Source organism: Arachis ipaensis, chromosome B10 (genome assembly GCF_059453495.1).
Source record: "Arachis ipaensis isolate K30076 ecotype BB chromosome B10, ASM5945349v1, whole genome shotgun sequence".
Classification (NCBI taxonomy): Eukaryota; Viridiplantae; Streptophyta; class Magnoliopsida; order Fabales; family Fabaceae; genus Arachis; species Arachis ipaensis.
Window position 1 is genome coordinate 121,605,763 of NC_142435.1, and position 26,696 is coordinate 121,632,458.

A 26,696-nucleotide genomic window follows, 5' to 3' on the forward strand; every position below is an offset into this window, starting at 1 on the left:
CCCCAGCCAAAAACTCGAGAGTTAGGCCTGCACTGTGCGAAAATTGGGCCTAAGGCACAAACCAACCCGCACGTGCGCACACCTGGCGCGTACGCGTCCTTGATTCTAATTGCGCAATGCACGCGTACGCACATTGTACGCGCACGCGTCAATAGCGCCACCTGCCCTCCTGGTACATTTTCCAGAGAGTTGGGCCAACCTTGGACTGACGCTGTGTCCCGCACCTAATCCCACCCACACGTGCGCGCACCTGGCGCGTACGCGTCCTTCTGCCAAACTTCGCATCGGCGCGTAAGCGTGCATGACGCGTCCGCGTCGGTAAAAAAAGAGGTTTTTTTTCTCCTCTTCCATTTTCTTTTGTTTATTGCGTTTGCATACTTTTATTCTTTGCATTTCAATTTTGCTTTTATCGCCTGTTTTCATATTTTTTCCTAAGTTTCTCATTTTAATAATGATGTTGAACTTTCCTACTCAATTGTTGAGACTCTCTTGCATTGTTTTGGTGCTTCGTGACTTATTTAACATTAATGGTCATATTTGTTCCACACACAAGATTAGTGCTTTAGTCCTTCCTCATTCATTATTCTTTGTTTTTGTACTTCATTATCATTGAGTTAGGATGGGACCTAATGCTTTCATGCTTATTACTAATCTTGTTTGTGTCAATTTTTATTTGATCTTGATGCTCAATATGCTCTTCATGCTTTGACTTTACTCTTGCATCAAGTATTAATTGATATGTCCTTTGCTTATATTGCTTTCTCACTCACATGTTGTAGCTACTATGTAGTAGAGAACTTTACTCTTATTTGGCATTAGCCCCCGCCTATGATCTCTTTGCTTTGATATCTTTGTCATAGGCTTAATTTTTCTTTCCTTTTCTTTCCTTATAGGTTGGCCACCAAAACAAGGTGAAAGGAAAAGCTTTTAAATAGGGCAAACAACAAGTCATCCGCACAACCTTTTGAAGGAGCTCATCAATTGTAGCAGCCCGTCCATCTTGCTCTTCTTTGCATGCACCAAGGACGGTGCAATCTTCAAGTGTGGGGAGGTCGTCCGACCGATCTCCATGGGTAACAATTTCCTTTTTCAACACCAATGTTAAATATTTGTTGCATTGCATGATAGGTTGCATGCTAGTTAGAATTTATACATATTTTTACCACTTCTTTCTTATTAGGACTACTTGGTTAGGGTGATGATTCCTTTTCCAAGAAACTGTTTTAGGGTAACCTACCAATGTGAAAAAATTTTTTGTTGAACTTGCTTGAAAGAATTTATTTTGGAACATGGTTTTTGAGCTAAGAACACAAGCTTGTGAGTTTTGAGCCTAATGGTGTGGTTACATCTTATAACCACTTATTTTTCTTCTTGTGTGCATTGTTCTCTCTCTATGATTGTGATCTTTGATTTGTTTAATTCTTTATGTCCAATTATTCCTTGTATTCATGTATTTATATGATTGAGGCATTATTTCATTAGCCCACTTACCCAAATAGCCTTACCTCTTATCATCCATTGTTAGCCAATTTGAGCTTACGATTAACCCACTTGTTCATAATTTTAGCACATTACAAGCCTTAAAGCGAAAAATAATAAATGTCCTTTATCTGGATCTTTGATTAGCTTAGGCTAGTGAGTGTGAGTATCATTCAAGTGTGGGAAAACTTGGGACATTGGTTGGGAAAAAGTGTGTGTTGTATTGTTGTTGAAAATATTCGGATGGGTACATGTTCATGTGTTAATTAAATGCAAAACCATATGCATTGATACTTTTGTATATACTTTATTGCAAAAAAAAATGAGAAAAAAAAGAAACAAAAATATATATGCAGATATCAAAAGAAAAAGAAAAAAATAGAAAAATAAAGAAAAAAGAAAAAGAAATAAAAAAAGGGACAAAATGCCCCAAGTGAAGCTCAATAATAATCAATGCATATGTGTTGTGATCAAGGAAAAAAATGCATGAGTATGTGAAAAAGTGAAGAATGGGTAGTTAGGTTTGTTTAGAATTGTATAGGTTGCTATATAGGTTAGGTGGGAAGTTTAAGGTGATCAAAGATTCAAAATTCAAGTCCACTTGACCAAATATGCATCCTTACCTTGACCCTAGCCCTATTACAACCTATGAAAAGTCCTCATTATAGTTGTATGCATGCATGAAATAAATGTTGATTGTTAGATGAAAAACAAATCTTGGAAAGCATGATTAGAAGAGAATTGAGTGGATCGACCCTATACACTTGAGCGAATAGAGTGCAAACACTTCCGGTGAGGGTTCGATGCTCAATTCCTTGTTCCCGGCTTTCATGAGCTTTTTTCTTGCAAGTCTACTTGAACTTCATCTTGATATTTGAATTGGTAGGATTCATGAATCGTTATATGATCTTGGCCCTACTTATGCATGTATGTCTTGGAGATTGATTTACTTTTAACCAAGTAGGTAGAATTATTTTGCATTTAGTTGCATTCATTTAGATAGTTTGCATTTAGATAGTTTAGTTGCATTGAATAAATGTCTATACCCCTTCTCTTATCCTTCTTGGTTTAGCATGAGGACATGCTATTGTTTAAGTGTGGGGAGGTTGATAAACCCCATTTGTAGGGTTTATCTTGTGTTGAATTTAGAGGGTTTTGTCAACTTTTCTCCCATGTATCCAATGAAATAGCATGGTTTTATAAATTCTCCTTTAATTGTGCTTAAGAGTGAAAACATGCTTTTTAGGTCTTAAAATAGCTAAATTTAATTCACCTTGATTCCATTAGATGCCATGATATGTTTGTTAAGTGATTTCAGGTTTAGGAGGTAAAGATTGGATCAAAAGAATGAAGGAAAAGCATGCAGAAATGGAGAACTCATGAAGGGATGAAGGAATCGCAAAGCTGTCAAGCCTGACCTCTTCGCACTTAATCAATCATAACTTCAGCTACAGAGATCCAAATGAGGCGATTTCAATTGAGTTGGAAATATAACATCTGGGGCTTCAAAATAATATAAAATTTGTCATAGTTGCATCACGTTTAGGGGCGCGCATGCGCACTGTATGCGTACGCACCGATGTTGCACGTGACTCACTAAAGTGCAACTCGTGGCCAGCGATTTCTGGTGCATTTTGGGCCCAATCCAACTCATTTCTGATGCTATTTAACCCAAAGATTGAAGAGGGATGAGACACCTAGTCATTATTAGTTTAGTTTAGATTAGTTTTGGAGGAAAAGTTAGTTTCTAGACAGAGAAGCTCTCACTTCTCTCTAGAATTAGGATTAGGTTAGATCTAGATTAGGATTTCTTAGATCTAGGTTAATTTCATGCTTTGATTTACTTTTCCCTTGCAATTTCTTCTTCTTCTACCTTTCCTCTCTCTAGTTTAGCATTTAGTTCTTGTAATTCTCTACTTTTATGTTGATGCACTTTTGTTTCCTCTATTTTCTCTTAATGCAATTTATGATTCATATTCCTCTATTGTTCATTTGATTTGTTGTTGTTTAATTATTTGCAATTGAGTAGTGTAGATTTAATTTTCTTGCAATTTTACTATTCTTTCCTTTTATGCCTTCCAAGTGTTTGATGAAATGCTTGGAAGGATGTTAGAGTAGAATTTTATGCTCTTGGCTTGGGAAGGTGACTTAGGAACTCTTGAGTTACTAATGTCCAAGTAATTGATGATTGGGAGCCATTAACTCTAGGTCTCACTAATTGAATTGGTGGAGAGCTAGGACTTATGGACTTGGATTGATATAGCTCACTTGACTTTCCTTTACTACTAGTAGAGGATGACTTAGTGGGATTGATCCTTGCCAATTCTCATGTTGTGGTTAGTGATAGGGATAGATATCCTTGACCACCAAACCTTGCCAAGACCTTTGTAGCTATTAGTTTACTTCCTTGCCATTTATATTTCTTGTCTATTATCTCAAAAACCCCAAAACATACCTTATAACCAATAACAAGACACTTTATCGCAATTTCTAGGGAGAACGACCCGAGGTTCCAATACTTCAGTTTATAAATTTAGGAGTTTGTTTTAGTGACAAACAATCTTTTGTATGATAGGATTATTGTTTGGTTTAGAAACTATACTTTACAACGAGAGTTCATTAGAGAAATTCTAAACCGTCAAAAATTCCAATCATCATGACGCGTGCACGTGGATGGTCGAAAAAACTTGGGTCACGCGTACGCGTGAGGCACGCGTACGCGTGGGTTGGTGCTCTGTCTTTCAAAATTTTTTCAAGTTTTTTCACCAAACCAAGCATTCCAAACCTCCAAACAGCTACCAAAATACCATAAAACCTTATTTAACATACCAAACTACCAGCTAAACTCAACAAACCAATCAAAATATAAAATCAAACTAATTTTACCAATATTTACAAAAGAGAAAAATAAAAAGATTTTACCATGGTGGGGTGTCTTCCACCTAGCACTTTTATTTATTGTCCTTAAGTTGGACTTATGGGGAGCTCCTTATCAATGTGGCTTGTGTTTGAAGCTATCCTTGAACATCCACCAATGCTTGAGTCTCCAATAAGCTCCATTCTTCAAATTTAATAGCTCCAAGCTTTGATGGAGTTCTTTACAAACAATGAGCTCCCAAAGTTGATTCTCCTTGTGCGATCCAGGATCCCACACTTTGTTTTGACACCCGTCTTTAAATTGATCATCATTAGTCCATCCGGGTGGTAAGCAAGATGAATTCTCAATGAAGTGCCGAATTCTCCTTCTAGACCCACCTAATTGAGCGTTAGCCAAACCTTTGTATCTCATTCTTGATGTATCAACCAAAATGAGCCTTGATTTGCAACGCCAACCATGAAACATCCTTCTCTTGCGCTTCATCCCACAAAGTTTCCTAAGTTGTCCATTGGTACACGGAATCATGATCTCACACTTTTCACATAACTCCGTGCTGCTGACCAGAAAGTGCACTGGGTCGTCCAAGTAATACCTTACGTGAGTAAGGGTCAATCCCACGGAGATTGTCGACTTGGAGCAAGCTATGGTCATCCTTGTAAATCTCAGTCAGGCGGATTCAAATGGTTATGGGATTTTGATAATAAAATATAATTAAAACAGAAAATAAGATAGAAGTACTTATGTAATTCATTGGTGGGATTTCAGATAAGCGTATGAAGATGCTTTGTTCCTTCTGAACCTCTGCTTTCCTATTGCCTTCATCCAATCATTCATACTCCTTTCCATGGCAAGTTGTATGTTGGGGGATCACCGTTGTCAATGGCTACCATCCGTCCTCTCCGTGAAAATGGTCCAAATGCGCTATCACCGCACGGCTAAATCATCTGTCGGTTCTCACTCATGTTGGAATAGGATCCATTGATCCTTTTGCGTCTGTCACTACGCCCAACACTCGCGAGTTTGAAGCTCGTCACAGTCATTCCATCCCAGATCTTACTCGGAATATCACAGACAAGGTTTAGACTTTTCGGATCTCAAGAATGCTGCCAATTGATTCTAGCTTATACCACGAAGACTCTGATCTCACAGAATGGAGGGCTCTGTTGTCAGGAGAGGCAACCATGCGTCGTGAACCAGGAGGCTAAGAGATACACACTCAAGCTATTGCAGATAGAACTGAGGTGGTTGTCAGGCACGCGTTCATAGGTGAGAATGATGATGAGTGTCACGGATCATCACATTCATCAGGTTGAAGTGCGAGTGAATATCTTAGAACAAGAATAAGCTTGAATTGAATGGAAAACAGTAATAATTGCATTAACTCATGAGGAACAGCAGAGCTCCACACCTTAATCTATGGGGTGTAGAAATTCCACCGTTGAAAATACATAAGTGAAAATAGGGTAGACATGGCCGAGTGGCCAGCCTCCCATGGAGGTCTCAGAACGTAAATTTACATAATATGATCTAGAGATGAAAATACAATAGTAAAAGGTCCTATTTATAATGAACTAGTAACCTAGGGTTTACAGAAATGAGTAAATGATGCAGAAATCCACTTCCGGGGTCCACTTGGTGTGTGCCTGGGCTGAGCATTGAAGCTTTTTCGTGCTTGGGCTGTTCCTGGAGTTAAATGCCACCTTTTGTGCCAGTTTGGGCATTTAACTCCAATTCTGGTGCCAGTTTGGGCGTTTTACGCCAGAAATTTTAGGCTCACTTTGAACGCCAGTTTGGGCCATCAAATCTTGGACAAAGTATGGACTATTATATATTGCTGGAAAGCCCAGGACGTCTAATTTCCAACGAAATTAATAAAGCGCCAATTGGGCTTCGGTAGCTCCAGAAAATCCACTTTGAGTGCAGGGAGGTCAGAATCCAACAGCATCTGCAGTCCTTTTTCAGCCTCTGAATCAGATTTTTGCTTAGGTCCCTCAATTTCAGCCAGAAAATACCTTAAATCACAGAAAAATACACAAACTCATAGTAAAGTCCAGAAATGTGATTTTTATTTTAAAAAATAATAAAAATTAACTAATTCATATTAAAAACTACCTAAAAATAATGCCAAAAAGCGTATAAATTATTTGCTCATCACAACACCAAACTTAAATTGTTGCTTGTCTCCAAGCAACTAAAAACAAAATAGGATAAAAAGAAGAGAATATACAATAAATTCCGAAAACATCTATGAAGATCAGTATTAATTAGATGAGCGGGGCTATTAGCTTTTTGCTTCTGAACAGTTTTGGCATCTCACTTTATCCTTTGAAATTCAGAATGATTGGCATCTATAAGAACTCAGAATTCAGATAGTGTTATTGATTCTCCTAGTTTAGTATGTTGATTCTTGAACACAGTTACTTTATGAGTCTTGGCCGTGACCCTAAGTATTTTGTTTTCCAGTATTACCACCAGATACATAAATGCCACAGACACATAACTGGGTGAACCTTTTCAGATTGTGACTCAGCTTTGTTAGAGTCCCCAATTAGAGGTGTCCAGAGCTCTTAAGCTCACTCTTTTTGCTTTGAACCACGACTTTAACCGCTCAGTCTCAAGCTTTTCACTTGACACCTTCACGCCACAAGCACATGGTTAGGGACAGCTTGGTTTAGCCGCTTAGGCCAGGATTTTATTCCTTTGGGCCCTCCTATCCAGTAATGCTCAAAGCCTTGGATCTTTTTTATTTTACCCTTGCCTTTTGGTTTAAAGGGTTATTGGCTTTTTCTGGTTGCTTTTTCTTTTTCTTTCTTTTTCTTTCTTTTTCTTTTATTTTTCTTTTTTTTTTTGCCATTTTTTTCGCAAGCTTTTCACTGCTTTTTCTTGCTTCAAGAATCAATTTTATGATTTTGCAGATTATCAATAACATTTCTCTTTTTTTATTATTCTTTCAAGAGCCAATAATTTTAACATTCATAAACAAAAAATTCAAAAATATACACTATTCAAGCATTCATTCAGAAAACAAAAAGTATTGCCACCACATCAAAATAATTAAACTATTTTAAAATTCGAAATTCATGTACTTCTTTTTCTTTTTCAGAAAACATTTTTCATTTAAGGAGGGTGAAGGATTCATAGGACATTCATAGCTTTAAGGCATAGACACTAAACACTAATGATCATGTAATGAAGACACGAACATAATTAAAACATGAAGCATAGGGAACGAAAAATAGAAAATAAAGAACAAGGAAATTAAAGAACGAGTCCACCTTAGTGATGGCGGCTAGTTCTTCCTCTTGAAGATCTTATGGAGTGCTTGAGCTCCTCTATGTCTCTACCTTGCCTTTGTTGCTCCTCCCTCATGGCTTTTTGGTCTTCTCTAATTTCATGGAGGAGGATGAAATGCTTTTGGTGCTCCACCCTTAGTTGTCCCATGTTGGAACTTAACTCTCTTAGGGAGGTGTTAATTTGCTCCCAATAGTTTTGTGGAGGAAAGTGCATCTCTTGAGGCATCTCAGGAATTTCATGATGAGGAATTTCCTCATGCTCTTGTTGAGGTCCATGAGTGGGCTCTCTTGTTTGCTCCATCATTTTTTTAGTGATGGGCTTGTCCTCATCAATGAGGGTGTCTTCCTATATGTCAATTCCAGCTGAATTATAGAGGTGACAAATGAGATGAGGGAAGGCTAACCTTGCCAAAGTAGAGGACTTGTCCGCCATTTTGTAGAATTCTAGGGATATAACCTCATGAACTTCTACTTCCTCTCCATTCATGATGCTATGGATCATGATAGCCTGGTCTATAGTAACTTCAGACCGGTTGCTAGTAGGAATGATAAAGTGTTGGATGAACTCCAACCATCCCCTAGCCACAGGTTTGAGGTCAAGCCGTCTCAATTGAACTGGCTTCCCTCTTGAATCTATCTTCCATTGAGCGCCTTCCACACAAATGTCCATAAGGACTTGGTCCAACCTTTGATCAAAGTTCACCCTTCTAGTGTAGGGGCGTGCATCTCCTTGAATCATTGGCAAGTTGAATGCCAATCTTACATTTTCTGGACTGAAATCTAAGTATTTCCCCCGGACCATTGTAAGCCAATTCTTTAGGTCCGGGTTCACACTTTGATCATGGTTTTTGGTGATCCATGTATTAGCATAGAACTCTTGAACCATTAAGATCCCGACTTGTTGAATGGGGTTGTGAGAATTTCCCAACCACTTCTTCGAATCTCATGTTGGATCTCCGGATATTCACTCTTTTTGAGCTTAAAGGGAACCTCGGGAGATCACCTTTTTCTTTGCCACAACTTCATAGAAGTGGTCTTGATGCACCTTTGAGATGAAACTCTCCATCTCCCATGATTCGGAGGTATAAGCTATTGCCTTCCCTTTCCTCTTTCTAGAGGTTTCTCCGGCCTTTGGTGCCATTAGTGGTTATGGAAAACAAAAAGCTTTAGATTTTCCCACACCAAACTTAGAATGATTGCTCGTCCTCGAGCAAAAGAAGAAAGAAAGGCGTAGAAGAAGAAGTAATGGAGGAGATGCAGGTTGGTGTAAGTTTCGCCAAGTTGGAGAGAAGTGTGTATGATGTGTGAAAATGAAGGTGGTGAGGAGGGGTATTTATAGGGTAAGAGAGAGGGGGTATTCGTGTATTAGGGGTTGGGTTTGGGAGGGAAAGTTGTTTTGAATTTGAATTGTGAGGAGGTGATTGGTGAAGATGTGATGGGAAAGAGAGATGGAGGTGATTGGTGAAGGGTATTTGGGGAAGGGTGTTATTGGAAAGTGTGAAGAAGAGAGAGAGTGAGTTGAGGTAGGTGGGGATCCTGTGGGGTCCACAGATCCTGAGGTGTCAAGGATTTCTCATCCCTGCACCATTTTGGCGTGTAAATGCCCCTTGGAGTGCCAATCCTGGTGTTAAACGCCAGGTTGCTGCCCATTTCTGGCATTTAACGCCAGCTTTTCTTCCCATTCTAGCGTTAAAACGCCAGCTTTATGCCCTCTTCTGGCGTTAAACGCCAGTCTGGTGCCCTTTTCTGGCGTTAAACGCCCAGAATGGTGCCAGACTGGGCGTTAAACGCCAGTAAGATCATCCTCCAGGGTGTGCTATTTTTAATGCTATTTTTCGTTCTGTTTTTTATTTTTCAGTTGTTTTTGTGACTTCACATGATCATCAACCTAAAAAAATATAAAATAACAATAGAAAATAGAAATTTAACATAGATAAATAAAGATTGGGTTGCCTCCCAACAAGCGCTTCTTTAATGTCAATAGCTTGACAGGTGGGCTCTCATGGAGCCTCACAGATACTCAGAGCATGATGATAGCCTCCCAACACCAAACTTAGAGTTTGAATGTGGGGGCTTTGTTTGAATCTGCATTGAGAGAAGCTTTTCATGTTCCTCTCTATGGTTACAGAGGGAGATCCTTGAGCCTTAAACACAAGGTAGTCCTCATTCACTTGAAGGACCAACTCTCCTCTGTCAACATCAATCACAGCTTTTGCTGTGGCTAGGAAGGGTCTGCCAAGGATGATGGATTCATCCATATTCTTCCCAGTGTCCAGGATTATGAAATCAGCAAGGATGTACTGGCCTTCAACCTTCACCAAGACATCCTCTACAAGTCCATAAGTCTGTTTCCTTAATTTGTCTACCATCTCTAGTGAGATTCTTGCAGCTTGCACCTCAAGGATCCCTAGTTTCTCCATTACAGAGAGGGGCCTGAGGTTTATACTTGACCCTAGGTCACACAGAGCCTTCTCAAAGGTCATGGTGCCTATGGTACAAGGTATTGAGAACTTTTCAGGGTCCTGTCTCTTCTGAGGTAATTTCAGTCGAACCGGATCATTCAGTTCATTGATGAGCAATGGAGGTTCATCCTCCCAAGTCTCATTACCAAATAACTTGGCATTTAGCTTCATGATTGCTCCAAGGTACTTAGCAACTTGCTCTTCAGCAATATCTTCATCCTCTTTAGAAGAAGAATACTCATCAGAGCTCATGAATGGCAGAAGGAAGTTTAATGGAATCTCTATAGTCTCTGTATGAGCCTCAGATTTCCTTGGTTCCTCAAAGGGGAACTCCCTTTTGTCTAGAGGACGTCCCATGAGGTTTTTCTCACTGGGATTCACGTCCTCCTTACTCTCTCCATGTTCGGCCATGTTAGTCATGGTTATGGCCTTGCACTCTCTCTTGGGATTTTCATCTGTATTGCTTGGGAGAGTGCTAGGAGGAGTTTCAGTAATTCTCTTACTCAACTGACCCACTTGTGCCTCTAAATTTCTAATGGAAGATCTTGTTTCATTCATGAAACTTAGTGTGGTCTTAGATAGATCAGAGACTATTATTACTAAGCTAGAGAGACTCTGTTCAGAATTCTCTGTCTGTTGCTGAGAAGATGATGGAAAAGGTTTGCTATTGCTAAACCTATTTCTTCCACCATTATTTTTATTGAAGCCTTCTTGAGGCTTCTGTTGGTCCTTCCATGAGAGATTTGGATGATTTCTCCATGAAGGATTATAGGTGTTTCCATAGGGTTCTCCCATGTAATTCACCTCTTCTATTGCAGGGTTCTCAGGATCATAAGCTTCTTCTTCAGAAGAGGATTCCTTAGTACTGCCTGTTGCAGCTTGCATTCCAGACAGACTCTGAGAAATCATATTGACTTGCTGAGTCAATATTTTGTTCTGAGCCAATATGGCATTCAGAGTATCAATCTCAAGAACTCCTTTCTTCTGAGTTGTCCCGTTATTCACAAGATTCCTTTCAGAAGTGTACATGAATTGGTTATTTGCAACCACCTCAATGAGTTCCTGGGCTTCTTCAAGCGTCTTCTTCAGATGAAGAGATCCACCAGCAGAGTTGTCCAATGACATCTTGGACAGTTCAGACAGACCATCATAGAATATGCATATGATGCTCCATTCTGAAAGCATGCCAGAAGGACACCTTCTGATCAATTGCTTGTATCTTTCCCAAGCTTCATAGAGGGATTCGCCTTCCTTCTGTCTGAAGGTTTGGACTTCCACTCTAAGCTTACTCAATTTTTGAGGTGGAAAGAACTTTGCCAAGAAGGCATTGACCAGCTTTTCCAAAGAGTTCAGGCTTTCTTTAGGTTGTGAGTCCAACCATGTCCTAGCTCTGTCTCTTACAACAAAAAGGGAATAGCATAAGTCTGTAGACCTCAGGGTCAACCCCATGGGTCTTAACAGTGTCACAGATTTGCAAGAATTCAGCTAAAAATTGATGAGGATCTTCCAATGGAAGTCCATGATACTTGCAATTCTGCTGCATTAGAGAAACTAATTGAGGCTTAAGCTCAAAGTTGTTTGCTCCAATTGCAGGAATTGAGATGCTCCTTCCACAGAAGTCAGAAGAAGGTGCAATGAAGTCACCAAGCATCTTCCTTGCTTTGTTGGCATCATTATTATTTTCGGCTGCCATGTCTTCTGCTTTTTCGAAAATTTTTGTTAGGTCCTCTTCAGAGTTTTGTGCTTTAGCTGCTCTTAGCTTCCTCTTCAGAGTCCTTTCAGGTTTAGGATCAGCTTCAACAAGAATGCCTTTATCTTTGTTCCTGCTCATATGATAGAGAAGAAGACAAAGAAAGTATGGAATCCTCTATGTCACAGTATAGAGATTTCTTAATGTGTCAGAGGAAAAGAAGAATAGAAGGTTGAGGTAGAGAGGAGAATTCGAACTTATGAAGAAGGAGAGAGTCCGAATTGCTAATTGAGGAGGAGTGTTAGTCCTTAAATAGAATAAGGTGAGGAGGGGGAAAGAATTCGAATTTAAATTAAAATAAAAGGAAAATATTTTTGTTTTTATTTTAAAATGTAGTTAGAATTCAAAAATTAGAAAGGGAAATAAAATAAAATTTAAAAACTAAATAAATTTCTTAATTAAAAAGATTTTTTTTAAAAAAATGGTTAGTGATTTTCAAAAATTAGAGAGATAAAAGTAGTTAGGTGGGTTTGAAAAAGATATGATTGAAATAGGAAACTTTTAAAATCAAACAAAAAGTCAAGTAGTTAATTTGGAAAGATTTGAAAATCAATTTTAAAAAGATAAGAAGTTAGAAGAGATTTTGAAATTGATTTTGAAAAAGATATGATTGAGATTTATTTTGAAAAAGTTTTAAAACGGAAATAAAAAAAATTTGATTTTGAAAATTAAAGTTGACTACTTGACTAACAAGAAACTAAAAGATATGATTTCAAAATTTAAAAATTGAACCTTTCTTAATAGGCAAGTAACAACTTGAGAATTTTGAATCAATCACATTAAATATTAGCATTAATTTTGAAAAATTATGAAGATTTGAAAAAGATTTGAATTAAAAACTAACTTACCTCCCTTGTGCTGTCTTGGCATTAAACGCCCAGAATGGTATCCATTCTGGCATTTAACGCCCAAAATACTATCCTTTTGGGCGTTTAAAGCCCAGCCAGGTACCCTGGCTGGCGTTTAAATGCTAGTTTTTCTTCCTTATTGGGCGTTTTGAACGCCCAGCTTTTTCTCTGTAATTCCTCTGCTGAATGTTCTGAATCTTCAATTCTCTGTATTATTGACTTGAAAAGACATGATTTTGAAAAAAAAAATTTGAATTTTTAATGATGAGAAACAACAAAATGCAACTAATCATGGAAAACTAAGATCAAATAAGTGATGCATGCAAGACACCAAACTTAGAAATTTTCATATTAGAGACACTAACAAATTGAGAATGCACATGAGAAACAACAAAAGACACAAAACAAGAGAATTTAAAGATCAGACCCAAGCAAATCATCAAGAACAACTTGAAGATCAATGAAGAACATAATACATATATTCGAAAAATGCAAGAAAATTAAAAATATGCAAGACACCAAACTTAAAAATAGACACTAGACTTAAACAATAAACACAAAATTTTTTGTTTTTATGATTTTATTATTTTTTTTGTATTTTTCAAAAATTATTTGGAAAAAGAAAATAAGGAATTCAAAATTCTTAATGAGAATTCTAAGAATCATGCAATGTTAGTCTAAAACTTCGGTCCAGGAATTAGACATGGCTTACTAGCCAGCCAAGCTTTCAGTGAAAGCCTCGGTCCAAAACACTAGACATGGCCAATGGCCAGCCAAGCTTTAGCAGATCATTACATTCAACAACAAGATTGATAGAAATCAACAAGCTCTTGTGATGATAAGTTGAAACCTCGGTCCAGAAGATTAGACATGGCTTTACAGCCAGCCAGACTTCAACAAATCATCATGAAACTCTAGAATTCATTCTTAAAAATTCTGAAGAGCAAAATAAATTTTATATTTTTTTTTTCGAAAATAAAAAACTTAAAAATAAAATAAAATTACCTAATCTGAGCAACAAGATGAACCGTTAGTTGTCCAAACTTGAACAATCCCCGGCAACGGCGCCAAAAACTTGGTACACGGAATCATGATCTCACACTTTTCACATAACTCCGTGCAGCTGACCAACAAGTGCACTGGATCGTCCAAGTAATACCTTACGTGAGTAAAGGTCGATCCCACGGAGATTGTCGGCTTAGAGCAAGCTATGGTCATCCTTGTAAATCTCAGTCAGGCAGATTCAAATGGTTACGGGATTTTGATAATTAAAATATAATTAAAACAGAAAATAAGATAGAAGTACTTATGTAATTCATTGGTGGGATTTCAGATAAGCGTATGAAGATGCTTTGTTCCTTCTGAATCTCTGCTTTCCTATTGCCTTCATCCAATCATTCATACTCCTTTCCATGGCAAGTTGTATGTTGGGGGATCACCGTTGTCAATGGCTACCGACCGTCCTCTCAGTGAAAATGGTCCAAATCCGCTGTCACCGCACGGCTAATCATCTGTCGATTATCACTCATGTTGGAATAGGATCCATTGATCCTTTTGCATCTGTCACTACGCCCAACACTCGTGAGTTTGAAGCTCATCACAGTCATTCCATCCCAGATCCTACTCGGAACACCACAGACATGGTTTAGACTTTCCAGATCTCAAGAATGCTGCCAATTGATTCTAGCTTATACCACGAAGACTCTGATCTCACGGAATGGAGGGCTCTGTTGTCAGGAGAGGCAACCATGCGTCGTGAATCAGGAGGCTAAGAGATACACACTCAAGCTATTGCAGATAGAACGGAGGTGGTTGTCAGGTACGCGTTCATAGGTGAGAATAATGATGAGTGTCACGGATCATCACATTCATCAGGTTGAAGTGCGAGTGAATATCTTAGAACAAGAATAAGCTTGAATTGAATGGAAAACAGTAATAATTGCATTAACTCACGAGGAACAGCAGAGCTCCACACCTTAATCTCTGGGGTGTAGAAATTCCACCGTTGAAAATACATAAGTGAAAATAGGGTAGACATGGCCGAGTGGCCAGCCTCCCATGGAGGTCTCAGAACGTAAAGTTACATAATATGTTCCAGAGATGAAAATACAATAGTAAAAGGTCCTATTTATAATGAACTAGTAACCTAGGTTTTACAGAAATGAGTAAATGATGCACAAAATCTACTTCCGGGGCCCACTTGGTGTGTGCTTGGGCTGAGCATTGAAGCTTTTTTATGCTTGGGCTGTTCCTGGAGTTAAACGCCAGCTTTTGTGCCAATTTGGGCATTTAACTCCAATTCTGGTGCCAGTCTGGGCGTTTTACGCCAGAAATTTTAGGCTGACTTTGAACGCCGATCTGGGCTATCAAATCTCGGAAAAAGTATGGACTATTATATATTGCTGGAAAGCCCAGGATGTCTACTTTCCAACGCAATTGAGAGCGCACCAATTGGGTATCTGTAGCTCCAGAAAATCCACTTCGAGTGTAGAGAGGTCAGAATCCAACAGCATCTGCAATCCTTTTTCAGCCTCTGAATCAGATTTTTGCTCAGGTCCCTCAATTTCAGCTAGAAAATACCTGAAATCACAGAAAAACACATAAACTCATAGTAAAGTCCAGAAATGTGATTTTTATTTAAAAACTAATAAAAATTTAATAAAAATTAACTAATTCATATTAAAAACTACCTAAAAATAATGCCAAAAAGCGTATAAATTATCCGCTCATCATCCATCCATTTCAAGCAAGCCATATTCGAGTGGGACAATAAAGCTAATAGAGATGAATTTTTCCAACTCAAATGTAGGAGTAGATGACAACCTAGGCAAAGAAGCTTCCAAGGATCTTGACAAAGCCTATTCAACTCCCGTCCTCCTTTTTCTACGGACCTCCATCTCTCCACAAGATTTTTCAAATTCAATCCTTTGTTCATCAATTCCATCCAACTCTTCTCCCTTACTAAAACCATCATTGGGAGGATGAGAGAAATCTACCTCCACTTTACTTTCTAATTCACCGGGAGAAGGTTCTTTAAGTTCAAAGGATTCTTCACCACTAAGATTTGATGCATGATCTTCATCACCAAGGGAACTCAATTCTTGATCTATCCCATCCAATTCTTCATATGGAATATGCCTTGGAGGTTGTGTATTTCCCTCCTCAACATCAAATTCAATCTTCTTGGAGGGATTTTCTTCCACTCTAGGTTCCCATGGAGGTTCCGCATCTCCTAAGTCTTCCACCACTTCTTCCTCTTCTTCAACAATCATAGCTTCCTCCAATTGTTCTAACACAAAGCAACATTCCTCATTTTCCACTGGGATTTCCAATCTCTCCTTCATGCTAGGCTTTTCAATTGATTCTCCACGTGTGGCCATGGGGTGCTTTGAGGGTTCAAGCATTGGGAGGTAAATCAGTTTACCACCTCATCTAAGGCGGCCGTGAATTCTAGCACCTCCCTTTGAATTTCTTCTTGCCCTTGACGTAGCAAAGTGAGATAATCATCCGTTAGGGCTTGAGGTGGATAGGAGGGTTCATTAGTTTGGAGAAATGGTTCATAATAGGAAGATGGTTCTTCTTGATAGGGGTGTGGCGATTCAACACTCTCTAATTTTTCTACTCGTTGCACAACACACTCCACAGTTGCTCCTCCATAATCATCCTTGAACACGTTTTGCTTGTAGCATGAATCCCATGAGTCTATCTTTTGACGGATGGTTGCTTGAAGCCAATCCATTGATTCCTTGAGGCGATCTCTTGATTCTTGTTCCAAATTGCTAACATAAGTAAGATCATATTGCTCTTGGATCGATGGACATAAATATTCTTCCATGGAGGGTTGTGGTGGAAAGTAGAATTCATCTTGTGGGTGAAAATTTGTATACATTGGAGGTGGTTCTTCTTGGTAATAGCATGGAGGAGGTGGTTCTTGGAGGTATTGAGGTTGGAATGGTGGTGGTTCTATGTGTGGTTCATATGGCTCATATGATTGTTGGCATGGTGGGTAAGGATTAGGGTCATATGAAGGTGTTTGGTAAAAGGGGCTTGTGAGTATGGTTGAGGGTTATATTGAGGATGAGGTTCATAAGCATATGGGGAAGCTTGTTGGTAACTACAAGGGGTCCACCATAGCCATTGGATTGATATGCAATAGGGGTTGGATTATACCTTTAGGAAACCGGAGGAGGTTGTTGCCAAGAAGGTTGATCAATCTCTTGAGGCTCCTCCCTTCCTTGATTGTTCCACCCTTGATGCACATCTTCATTGAGGCTTCCATTCCCTACAACATAATTGTAACCAAACTCATAGCCAAAAGGGTGAGAATTCATGATAGCAAGAGCAAATGAAAACAAAATCAAATAAGAAACAAGAAAACTAAATCCTAAAACTAGCAAAGACTAAGAATCAATCCAAAAGTCAAGCTATTCACAATATTAACATATGTACAATAACCAATAACAAGGCACACATTTGCAATTCCCCGGCAATGGCGCCATTTTGATGAAGGGAAAATTCATTGGCATAGAATTTCACAAATAAATTCTCGTTGCAGGTATAGTTTCTAAACCAACAAATAATCCTCTCATGCAAAAAATTGTTTGTCACAAGTACAATTCCCAATAAAAATAACTGAAGTATTAAACCTCGTGTCGTCTCTCAAAGGAATTGTAGGGAAGTGTTCTTATTATTGGTTATGGGATGTATATTTTGGGGTTTTGAATAAGGAACATGAAATATAAATGACAAGAAAGTAAATGAAACTCAAATGTAAAGAGGTCTTGGCAAGGGTTGATGTTTAAGGATCTTTATCCTTGTTACTAACCACAACATGATAATTGCAAGGATCAATCTCATTAAGTCATCCTCTAACAAATGAAGGAAAGTCAAATGAGCTACACCAATCCTAATCCATAAGTCCTAACCACTCACCAATTAACTTAGTGAGAGCTAGAGTCAATGGACACCAATTATCAAGACTTGGACGTTAGCAACTCAATTTCACCTAAGTTACCATCCCAAGCCAAGAACACAAAAATCTACTTTAACATCCTTCCAAGCATTTTGTCAAACAATTGGAAGGCACAAAAGGAAAGCAAGATAAAATTGCAAGAAATGTAAATCTACAACTACTAATTGTAAGGAAATTAAAAGCAACAACTCAAATCAACAATAAAGGAAATCAACATAAATTGCATTAAAGAGAAATAGAAGAAACAAGAGTGCATCAACAACAAAGTAAACAAGTACAAGAAGTAAAGTACAAAACTAAGAAAACAAAGGTAGAAGAACAAGAAATTGAAAAGGAAAAGTAAATCAAAGCATGAATTAAACCTAGATCTAAGAATTTCTAATCTACATCTAACCTAATTCTAGAGAGAAGAGAGAGCTTATCTCTCTAAAAACTAACTAAAACATGTGTAAAACTAAACTATGTGTTCTCCCCCCTTGACTGCATGTAATAGACTCAGAAATGACTTAGATTTGGGCCTGGGAAGCCCAGAAATCGCCCCCAGCGTTTTCACTTTAATGAAGTCACGTGCGAGCGCTGACGCGTACGCGTGGGTCACGTGTACGCATCGCCATGCGACTTCATATTCCACGCGTGCGCGTCTGCTGCGCATGCGCGTCAATGAATGCACTCCCAATCCTTGATTTCCCATGATTTCTCCACTTTGCATGCTTTTCTCTTCACTCCTTTGATCCATTCCTAGCCTTTCCAACCTAAATTCACTAACAAACGCATCAAGGCATCTAGTGGAATCAAAGGTGAATTAAAATTAACCAATTAAGGGCCTAAAAAGCATGTTTTCACATTTAAGCACAAATTAGGAAAAATACATGAAACCATGCCATTTCATGGAATAAATGTGGGAAAAGGGTGATAAAATCTCCTATATTCAGCATAGAATGCACCACGAAATAGTGGAGCATCACGCGAGGAGGAGGGAACTCGCCTGATGAGCAAAATAGCCTCTATGGCTTCCCCTCGCGATCGTATGAGGACCCCCTCTCGTAGGAACGACCTTCCTTCCGGCTCCTAGGAAAGACGCCCCTTCGGGGGACGGGTGGTGACAACGCAAGGATCATGCAGGAATTGCTCTACCGAGTGCAAAATCTTGAAAGGGAGCTGGCGGCCAAGGATCGCTACCGACCCAGCCCGAGCATCTTTTGTACCCTGTCTCCCCCTAGGAGATCAGAAGCCCGGGGAAGAAGCCCCCGGAGGGACCGTACTAGGCGCAGAGCAGATGCTCGATCTCCCTCGACCCATGACGGGTCCGAGGGCCAAGGTGAGAACAGAGAAAGGCTAAGAAGGCGACGTGACCCCATAATCATGGGAGCGCTCCCTTTCACCCCTCCATCCTCATGGTCCGGCTGCCGAAACACTTTGACAAGCCAACAGATATGAGATACGATGGAACCCAAGACCCTCAGGAATACCTAACGGCCTTTGAGGCCGGATGAACCTCGAGGGTGTTGGCGTCGCGGTGAGGTGTCGTGCTTTCCCCGTGACCTTGGCAGGACCGGCAATCTGGTAGTTTAATGCGCTTCTATAGGGGTCCATTACGACCTTCTCAGACATAACTCGCAGCTTTTTAGCACAGTTTTCCACACGCATCGCCAAAGTCAAACATCCCGTTAACCTTTTAGGAATCACCCAAAGAGCCAGTGAGCCGACTAGGAAATTTCTCAACAGATTCAACGATGAGTGCCTAGAAATTGACGGCCTGACCGACTCAGTGGCCAGTCTATGCCTGACGAACGGTTTGTTAAATGAGGATTTTAGAAAGCACCTCACTACCAAGCCCGTGTGGACGATGCAAAAGATTCAGAATGTGACGAGAGAGTACATTAACGATGAGGAGGTTAGCCAGGTCATGGCGGCCAATAAGCGACAGCCAGTCAACCCCCTACCCGTCAACCTGGGCACAGGGAAAGGGTGAAAGAACCCCCCAAGGACGGGGGATCAGCTAAACCTTTCAAACCTTTCCCTCGAGTAAGAAAGTTCACAAACTATACCCTCCTTACGGCCCCAATAGTGGAAGTCTACCAGCATATCACTAACAAGGGCATCCTGTCAAAGCCCCGGCAACTAAGAGACAGAACAAGCGGGAACAAGAGCTTGTACTGTGACTACCACAAGGGGTTTGGCCACAAAACCAAGGATTGCTTTGACCTGAAAGATGCCTTGGAGCAAGCCATTTGCGAAAGAAAGCTAACCGAGTTTTCCCAATTCATAAGGGAGCCCAGGAGAAGGGAGCGAGAGCGTTGCGAGGAAGATCGTGGCCGAGTTGTGAAACAGAAACAGGGACCTAGCGAGGACAACGACAATGCCCTCACTGTGATAAACGTGGTGGTCGGGAGAGACTCACCCCCCAAGTCAAGGTCTGCCACCAAAAAGGACGCCAAAGTCTTAGCCATGTCATCGGAGAACCATAGACCCCCGCCCAAGGAACTCCTTGTGGATACTGGGGCCGACTCCAATATCATGTTCAAAAACGTGTTTGACGCCCTAGGACTCCGCGAGACCGACCTAAAAACCCACCAGCACGAGGTCGTCGGCCTAGGAGACAACTTCATAAAACCCGACGGGACAATCGTCCTCCCAGTTTGTATCGGTGGAGGAGAAGGAAAGAGGTCGATAATGGCCAAGTTTGTACTCCTAAGAGACTCCACAGCTTACAATGCCATCCTGGGGAGGAAGACGATCAATGAGTTTTCCGCCGTGATATGCACCAAGCTTCTCTTAATGAAATTTGTCACTGGCAACGGGTTCGTTGGATCCCTCAGGGGAGACCTAGAAACGGCGGTTGCATGTGACAACGCCAGCCTCTCCTTGGAAAAGAAGTCAAAGGAAGCATCCGCGGTTTTTCTGGCCGACTTAGACGCCAGAGTGGACAACAAGCCGAAACCCGAGCCCGAAGGAGATCTAGAGAAGTTTCGGGTCGGAGACACGGAGGACAAGTTCACCTTGGTGAACAGGAACCTCCCCCACAATCTGAAAGAACCTCTCATGGAGGCCATTAGGGTAAACGGCGACCTATTTGCCTGGACCCCAACCGACATGCCTGGGGTGAACTCGGGAGCAACCTACCAGAGGCTAATGAACAAGGTGTTCGTGGACCTCATCGGTAGGTCGGTCGAAGTTTACATCAACGATGTCTTGGTGAATACCAGCCAACCAGAGGACCTAGTCGGTGACCTAGAGACCGTCTTCACGTCTCTTCGCAAGCACAATATGAGACTCAATCCCCTCAAATGCGCCTTCGCCATGGAGGCTGGGAAGTTTCTCGGCTTCATGATAACCCAGAGGAGGGTTGAGGCCAACCCAGACAAGTGCGAAGCCATTCTGTGAATGACAAGCCCAGGTTGCGTTAAAGACGGCCCTATCCCATTTTCTCGGCGCGTCGGCAGCGAAAGCTCTACCCTTCTTCAACCTCATGAGGAAAGAGATAGCCTTCGAATGGACCCCAGCCTGTTAGAAAGATTTCGACCATTTCAAGAAGATACTTTCAGCCCCATCTGTCCTGGGCAAGCCTAAAAATGGCGAGAGGTTGTTCCTGTACTTGGCAGCGACAGACGAGGCCTTGGCGGCCGTCCTAGTCAGAGAAGATGACAAAATCCAACAGCCGGTTTATTTCATTAGCAAAGTGCTACAAGGCACGGAGCTAAGGTACACGAAGCTGGAAAAGCTGGCTTACGCGCTCCTGACTTCGTCTCGAAGACTGAGGCAGTACTTTCAGGGGCACCGGATCACCGTGAGAACAAACCAAGCAATCCGCCAAGTTTTGCAGAAACCCGATCTGGTGGAATGGATGATGACATGGGAAATCGAGCAGTATGAGCCTAGACATGCAATCAAGGCTTAGAAAATGGCAGATTTCCTAGTAGAGGTAACTGGGGACCCCCACGAGAACCCGGGCACACGGTGAAAGCTCCATGTCGACGGAGCCTCCAACCAAGCGTTTGGGGGAGCAGGGATAATCCTTGAAAGTTCAGAGGGGGTGGTCTACGAATAGTCTATGAAGTTCGATTTTCCAATCTCGAATAACGAGACAGAGTACGAGGCCTTGATAGGAGGTCTACTCTTGGCGAAAGAAGTCGGGGCAACGCGAGTTGAGGTAAACAGTGATTCTAAGTCGTTACTTCCCGGATCAATGGGACCTACCAGCCTAGAGATTCTTTGTTACAGAAATACTTGGAAAAGGTTAAAAATTTAAGTGAAGACTTTGAGAAGATTGTGGTGCAGCATGTCCCAAGAGAAAGGAATGCACGGGCTGACCTCTTGTCAAAGCTGGCAAGCACGAAGCCAGGGTCAGAAAACCAATCTTTGATTCAAGGGCTGATAAAGGAGCCTACGGTGACCCTGTGGGTGTCCCGAGCAACGAGTATCCCTTCGTGGATTGATCCAATTGTTAGCTTCTTGGAGGAAGGTAAACTCCCTGACGACGAGAACGCTGCAAAGGTGATAAGAAGGGAAGCGGCCAAGTATGTGACGATACAAGGCCAGCTGTTCGAGAGAGGGCTAAGCCAGCCCCTACTAAAATGCCTATGCCCCGACCAGACGGACTACGTCTTGAGCGAAGTCCACGAAGGATGTTGTGGCCACCACATTAGGGAAAAGACCTTGTCTAGAAAGCTCGTCAGGGCCGGTTACTATTGGCCCTCGATGATGACGGATGCCCAAGAACTCGTAAAGAGATGTAAGAAATGCCAAGAAAATGCCAACTTCAACAAGACCCTGACAGCGGGGTTGAGCCTACTGATGGCTCCCCGACCCTTTTGTCAATGGGAAGTTGATCTACTGGGGCCCTTCCCGGTAGCCACTGGGCAGGTCAAATACCTGATCGTGGCCATTGACTACGACACTAAGAGGGCCAAGACAGAACCACTGGCTAATATATCGTCGGCAAACTGCCGAAAAATCATGTGGAGACAGGTAATCTCCAGGTTTGGAATCCCGGAGGTCGTGTTATCGGATAAGGAAATAAACATTTTAATTTTATCAACTAGGCAAACATCAATCTTGATTTCACCTATTTTATGATAATTGATGAGCTTGTTGAGGACAATCAATCAAGAATCTTCTTGATAATAGTATAAAAAATTTAAGACAGAGCTTTCGATGTCAATAAATCAATGCAGTCAAGAACCACTAACTCTGATAACTACAGTAAACATTAACATTTTATCATCAATCCATAAATCCAAAATCATAATACAATATAAAGAAACGAAGCAACTAATTAACATGATAAAAAAAGGCAAAGAGGTGTAGCGTTAGGGTTTAGCAAATACCAACAATATCAAAAAAAGAAGGAATGAAAGAAGACATACCTGCATGAAGGAGGAAGGGTAGCATCGCAGCTGACGGAAGCAAGCGGCAGCGGCAGCAAACAACAGAAGCAGTAACTCGCATGAGAGAAACAAGCTCCTCCATGGAGAAACACGCCCCAGGTGGATGCTCCTCAATAGCGATGATGGATGGAGTCGTGGGAAGCGGTCAACGACGGCGAAAGAGAAAGGAGAGAGAAGTGAGGTTAATGATGTTGCAAAAATGGAAAGGACAGATTTGCAAATTTAAATTTAGGGTTAATTTTACTTGCGGATATACCATTAGAAAAATCCGCCAATAACACACAGCTTATGACCGAAACGTGCGTTCCATTTAATTATCTTACCGTCGGATTCTCCTCCCTAAATTTGACGGTAATAATCGTGCCAATTTTTTTTTCTCCAATTATTACCGGCAAATTTATTGTCGAAATCCGAATCCGACGATAATTTTTTACCCAACAAGTTTATTGCCAAATTCGCCAATAAATCATTTATTGCCAAATCCGCCAATATATCCACCACTAAATCCAATAATATTCGACGTTTGTTTTTCTTATAGTATCCTTTATTACACCTTTCCAAGGTAAGGTTTTAGACATCTACTGTCTTTAATGCCATGATTTGGCTATATTCTGAGTTATTATAATTTACACCTTTTAATAGTGTTTACATTAGACTTTAATGAGTTTGTAACGTAATATTATCGATTAATCGTAATTTGGGAGTTATTAATGTTGTCCAGAACACAATCATTAGAATCATGGTGATAATAATCAGTTCAAGTTTAAACTAAAGAATGGGAAATGGGAACGGAAAATAACCTTAGTGGCAAATTAAAAGTTAAAGAGTGGATACTGGATAGCGTAGTGGAAATTTCAAATTTTGTTGCCAAGGTAATGTGATGGATGAACAATTACAAAATGCAGTTTCGTTGAAATTGGGTCCACCAAAATTGTCGACGAATCTGGCACCAGCATGCATCAATCATAATATTACCCTAAACTCCAACATAGAATGGGCCATACGTCAAATGAGATTTCCTTGTAATGAAAGGAATCCAATTCCATGAGCTTTTCAACGTAACCTACAAAGAATGATACAATTTTACACTACCCAAAGAATCCCCACACCTTTTAAGAAATCTCGGAATCGGAGGAACCACTTAATTTCTATAACTAACCGAAATACTTTTCCAATTTATGGCTCTCACTTGTTTCTTTCTTCATAAAGATTTCTATTGGATTGAGCCTTCAAAATGCTCTCTCCATGTATCTGTACATTGATCCAGTTAAGATGACACTGCAATGTAACCAACTCTACTCTCAACTCATCATTCGTCATCACAGGGCATCATGTTTAGATCTGGAATCAAGAATGAAGCTGCGTGTGATTTAGTTTCAACCAGGGGACCCAAAGAAGGCTTATAGCACTCTTCATCTGATTTTGAACTTGGATTCTTCTGATGTTTTAAGCTCATATCACGCTGAGATGAAATGGAATAGATATTAGGTATCATTGGCATTTTGCACTAAATTAAAATGGAAGAATGCCTTGAATGTTTACTTTACCGCACCTTGATCCTCTTCAGGGTCTCATTTTGGGCTCTCTGGGCTTCAAAGTTTGCATTTAAATGTTCTATCTCCTGATTAATTAATCAGCTTGATATTAGTAACCGCATGCTAATATGGAGATAACTTTTCTTTGACCATGCAAATAAAAAGATATACCTTTTTCAAATAAGTCCTCTCATTGAGTAGGGAGGTCTCTTGTTCTTTTAGTTCTGCAAAGGTCTGAAAAATATACAATATGTAATGTAATGCAAGACAAGAGAAGAGAATCAAGAGATCATTTGATGAAAGATGCAACAAAAGAAAGGAGGTTCGTAGGTATACCTTTTTTCTTCTGCACTTGCTCGTTGGGATAGATGAGTTGACCGTGTATCCACTTGTGGCAGTAGTCGTAGCTGTACCCTGAAATTCAAATGGCAACAAGTGTTATGACACGTGTCATGTGAATGAGAAGGACGTGGTTGCAAAGATTGCCATGTATTCAGGAACTTGGTTTTTTTTTTGTGTATGGCAATGCCACTACATTCTACACCTCATTGAAGAAAACGGGGGTGGGGGCCACCTCCTAATCCTTAATGCTAAATATGTTAATTAAGGGGCACCAACTTCAACTACCGCCATTCCTTCTCATCAATATACCATCATCCCCGTGATATTCATTTATACCCCCCACAACACCCACGGGTACACCAAGAACCAAACCTAACCTCTTCTTCCACTCCACTCCACTCCACTCCACTCCAATCCACACATAATAACTAAATCACCCTATGGAAGGGTCCCACACAGTAAGATTAAGCATTCTAAATTAGTGAGAGTTAGCCCCAATTAGGAATCTATTTTTCCAGGTCAAATGGAAAACTGTGTCAGCGGAATCTTACTTGGACCTAGGAAGGGTGTTTCGGTCAATCAATAATCTCAGACGCCGGCGCTAGCCACTCCCGTTTCATCCGCTGACCACCCCCGAGGGCATTTCCGTCAACCTACTATTTCTTAATTTTAGATACGAAGGAAAAAGAAAGCAACACATTTCCGTTTTAGAAAAGAAACACGGCAAACGGGAGCTATCTGCCACGCCACGATAGGCATCCTTCTCCATCCGTAATCCGTATCTCATTCTCAGGAACATAAATTGTAGTTTTTTAATTTAAAGTAAAAATAAAAAATAGAAAGGGAAAAAGAAAATAAAGTGGAGGTGAGTTGACAGATTTGCCCGGGAACTCGAAAACGATGCAAGCGATCGGGAACTGATGGAAGGGCAAAACGGTAAATATAAAAACACAAAAAGGAAGCGTCATTCAGAAGACAAGAAAGAATGTCTGATGACGCCGCCAGATCAACCGCCGTGAGCTACCGTGTGCGTCACACGCACGCACATAGATGAGAGTTGAGAGGAAGAAGACGAGAACTACCTTGGATCTGGCGACGTTGTTGCGGGTGGAGTCTTCGTAGCCGTCGGCGGTGCCGCTCCAAGAGAGAGGCGTGGTGGGGCTGCGTCTGGTTGAAGCCGCGGCGTCGCAGCAGCGTGACGTAGGAGTTGTCCTTGACCTAGAGCATGAACGCGGCTGCCTGAGACCCCATGTGAAGGGGAGAAGCTTAGAGTTGCTGTTGTTGTCGTCGGAGAGGGAGTTCTTGAGGCGGAGGAGAATGTTGACCACAAGGGTGTCGTCGGTCATGGCGGTGGTGACCCACTCATCCTTGGCCATCAACGTCATCATCGTCACTCAGTGTTTGACGATGGCAGAAGTCATATACTAAAGAGAAAAAGGAAGGGAGAGCGAGAGTGTGAGTGAGAGAGGAAGAAAGAAGAGCTAAGGGGAAGAAAAGATGAATAGAAAAGGAAGGATAGATTTATATATATGAAAAGAAAAGAAGAGAAACTAATAATAAAAATAAAATGATTAAAAAAATAGTAGTAGTATGTGGTTATGTATGTCATGTTAAGTTTATGTATAAAGGAGAGAGGTGAGGGTTATCGTGTGGCGGTGAAGAAGAATGATGAATGAAAGAGTTAATATTCGTTTTCGTCGACCTTAATTAGTTAAAAGCAGAGCAAAGAAAAGAGTTTCAGTCTTGGAGT

The 26,696-nt window shown here is 40.7% G+C and overlaps 1 protein-coding gene and 1 non-coding gene across 2 annotated transcripts; one reads left to right on the forward strand and one right to left on the reverse strand.

Moving 5' to 3' along the window:
* Nucleotides 1-11,295: 11,295 nt before the first annotated feature.
* On the forward strand, nucleotides 11,296-11,399 carry LOC148581523 (small nucleolar RNA R71). The gene has a single exon (XR_015896661.1). It is a non-coding gene; the product is annotated as a small nucleolar RNA R71 (small nucleolar RNA).
* Nucleotides 11,400-23,950: 12,551 nt separating this feature from the next.
* Nucleotides 23,951-26,696, reverse strand: LOC107624127 (uncharacterized). Its single transcript, XM_016326590.3, has 5 exons — nucleotides 26,029-26,696; nucleotides 24,941-25,018; nucleotides 24,776-24,838; nucleotides 24,622-24,690; nucleotides 23,951-24,531 (listed from the first exon to the last, which is right to left on the reverse strand). The coding sequence occupies exons 1-5, from the start codon at nucleotides 26,332-26,334 to the stop codon at nucleotides 24,379-24,381; spliced, it is 669 nt and encodes a 222-aa protein (XP_016182076.1). The 5' UTR covers nucleotides 26,335-26,696; the 3' UTR covers nucleotides 23,951-24,378.